Below are 3,075 nucleotides of genomic sequence, written 5' to 3'. Positions count from 1 at the left end.
TAAATTGCTTAATTTATCATGAAAATTATGTAGATACAAATCACTGAATACAATACCTAGACACAGTCCACAAACAATATGATATACAGAAACTACAGATTAACTGGATAGATATTTTTCTCTATCAAGGATAATTAAACAATAATTTACCAAAACATTAAACATCAGATACTGCTGATGATAAATAAAATTCATTAAAATTCAGTAACCATTAAAACAAGAATTGACATAGATTTAAATATTAACTTGAAGGAGCAAAAATTCTTTACTATCATTTGTCAAAAAAAAATTATTAGTTTGAATGCCAAATTCATATTCACAATAATAAATCCAAAACTGTTTTTGGACAGGTTTGGATATTACAATGAGTTACTGTGGATGTCAAAGACAATGATCTCCACAGAATATTTAATATCTAATTTGCACATATTTCTTTTCAATTAACAGTTTCCCTTGTGATCCTTCCATTAAGGCCTGTGAAAGTATCATTAGACATAGCAGAAATAAAAAGCACACACAGGCAGATGACTACTAAGACTCCTCTTTGGGTATACTGACATTTTTGTGAGAGAAGACATCTACAAACAAAGGAATACCAAAATCACTAATGACTCTAAACAGTGATTGATTCCTTCCTTAGAATGAACCAGGAAGCTATGAGATAAATCTCAGAAGGTCACAGCTTCCTCTGGGGCCTTATTAAGATTTGCAGTACAATTATTCACAGATCTAAAAAAATAAAAAAACTTATTTGTTGAACCCTTTCCTTCCAGTTTCATCTTCAATATGAATTATTTCAAATTTAACAACTGTGTTCCTATTCATTTAGTAGATAAATATCAAAAATATTAGGTTTTATCTTCTCTGGTTATATAAGTAACGTCCTTATCTGTAAGGCTGATAACTCGTCTTTAAATATCTCTGGCATTACTTGAATTTCAATACAATATGAATCTTTGGCTCATACTATCAATATTTCTAGTCTTATGGACCATATTTTCTATAATTAAAATCTATATTGCCTCAGATTGTGACAAAAAAAATTTACCAAGGTTCAACACACAAAACAATTTTAGTAAGTTTTAATCTTTATTACTTATATATGGCTGCAATAAATTCCTAGGTGGGAAATTTTCATCCAAAAGACATCTTCTCAGTATGGAACCCTCACAGTCAATATCTGAAGGATATTTAATGCAATGGAGTCTTCTATGCTCATCAAGTACTGCATTTCCTGTAAATTCCTTTTCACATATTTCACATTTAAAAAACCTTTCATCAGGAATGCAAGTATGATTTTTAAAACTAGATAAATTTAGAAAGGTCTTGTCACAAGTTTCACACGTAAACGCTCTTTCATTTGTGTGAACCTTTATATGATATCGAAGGTGTGAAGAAAATTTGAATCCTTTATCACATATACTACATGTGTATGGCCTTTCATTATTATGAATTCTAAAATGTTTGTGGAGAGATGACGACTGTAAAAATGTTTTTCCACAGGTTTCGCACAGAAAAGGCTTTTTGTTGGTGTGGGTTTTAGTATGCACACGAAGATATGACAAATGAGAAAATGTCTTGCCACATATTTCACATATAAATGGCTTTTCACCAGTGTGAATTGCTTTGTGCCCAATAAGAATTGATTTGTGTTTAAATTTCTTTCCGCAGGTTTCACATATAAAAGGCCTTTCTTCACTGTGAATAAGGATATGAGTTTTAAGATGGGAAGAGTTTAAAAATGCTTTACCACAAGTTTTGCACACAAATGGCCTTTCATTAGTGTGAATTTTGATATGATCATGAAGTTGTGCATCGGCATCCAATGCACTTGAAAATGTTTTGCTACAAATTTCACACATAAATAGTTTCTCACTGGTATGAATAACTGTATGTGCATTATGGAACGATTTCTCTGGCAATTCCTTTTTGGAAGTTTCACACACAAAAGGCTTTTCATTAGTGTGGATGCGATTATGATATTTTAGATATGATAAGTATGCAAATCGCTTGCCGCATGTTTTACATGCAAAGGGCTTATCATTAGTGTGAATTTTATTATGTGCATGAAGATTTGATACTTGTGAAAATGTTTTACCACAAGTTTTACACTTATAGGGTTTCTCATTAGTATGAGTTCGGTTATGCACAACAAGCAGTGAAATGTGAGAAAATTTTTTTCCACAGGTTTCACATGTAACAGCCATTTTAAGAATTGTAACAAATGAATGCCTTTTTAAAAGCTGTACCTTTGAATATTCCTTTCAGAAGTTGCTTATTAATATGAATTTCTGTTGCTTGCAAAATGATTGATTTCCTCCCCCCCAAAAAAGAGGGGTCCTTCAAACTTTGTATGTACCCAAGCAAAGTAACTCCTTTGCTTAGAAGAGTACTTTAAGCTAGAATCAATAAAAATACTTCAACATAAAAATTAATAAGAATGTTTTTCTATAATTTAGATCTTTCTGCAGCTATAAAGCTCTAATATACAAATGAATCTTTGCAAACATTATAAATACTAAATGCGCTTTCACAATAGTTACACACATATTTCTATTTTTTCTTTCCTTAATATGGAAAAATTAATTTTATCAGTACAAAATGCACTTACATGAAAAATAAATCATTTTAAAGTAAGTGTAAAAAATTATCACTTATAGATTTCATTTGATTAACAGATTTTGTTGCATTACGGATTGCAAGGTACGCTGTCATCTTCAGTATATTTAGTGTAAATATACAGATAATAATTATTAACTATTACAGCATTAACATTTCTAACTAATAAAGATTATTCATTTGTCCATTTAACAATCCATTCAAGTCGTCTTCTTCCAGCGTTATAGTACTACTACTTTTTTCAAAAAGGCTCTTTTTCTAGATTTCATCAGTTGAATTTCAGTTTCAGATGATCACATTCTTTCTCAACAACATATTATTCAAGCTATAAAATAAACAAGTAAATGTATTTCTTTAAACGATATAGTGATTATATAAAGTATTAATAAAATATTGACACTAAATAATCTTAACCTTCCATTCGTCATACATGAATTAAAACAAATTATCAAGTGG

The 3,075-nt window shown here is 30.0% G+C and overlaps 1 protein-coding gene across 1 annotated transcript; it reads right to left on the bottom strand.

Moving 5' to 3' along the window:
• Nucleotides 1-1,082: 1,082 nt before the first annotated feature.
• Nucleotides 1,083-2,320, bottom strand: LOC150079867 (uncharacterized). The gene has a single exon (XM_090383261.1). It carries the CDS (start codon nucleotides 2,205-2,207, stop codon nucleotides 1,083-1,085), a length of 1,125 nt encoding a protein of 374 aa, XP_090239387.1. The 5' UTR covers nucleotides 2,208-2,320.
• Between the last annotated feature and the right edge of the window lie 755 nt (nucleotides 2,321-3,075).

This window comes from Mastigoproctus giganteus, chromosome 10 (assembly GCF_048544385.1).
Source record: "Mastigoproctus giganteus isolate SK-2022 chromosome 10, ASM4854438v1, whole genome shotgun sequence".
NCBI lineage: Eukaryota > Metazoa > Arthropoda > Arachnida > Uropygi > Thelyphonidae > Mastigoproctus > Mastigoproctus giganteus.
The sequence above is the reverse complement of the archived record's forward strand: the minus strand, read 5'-3'. Positions and strand labels throughout refer to the sequence as shown.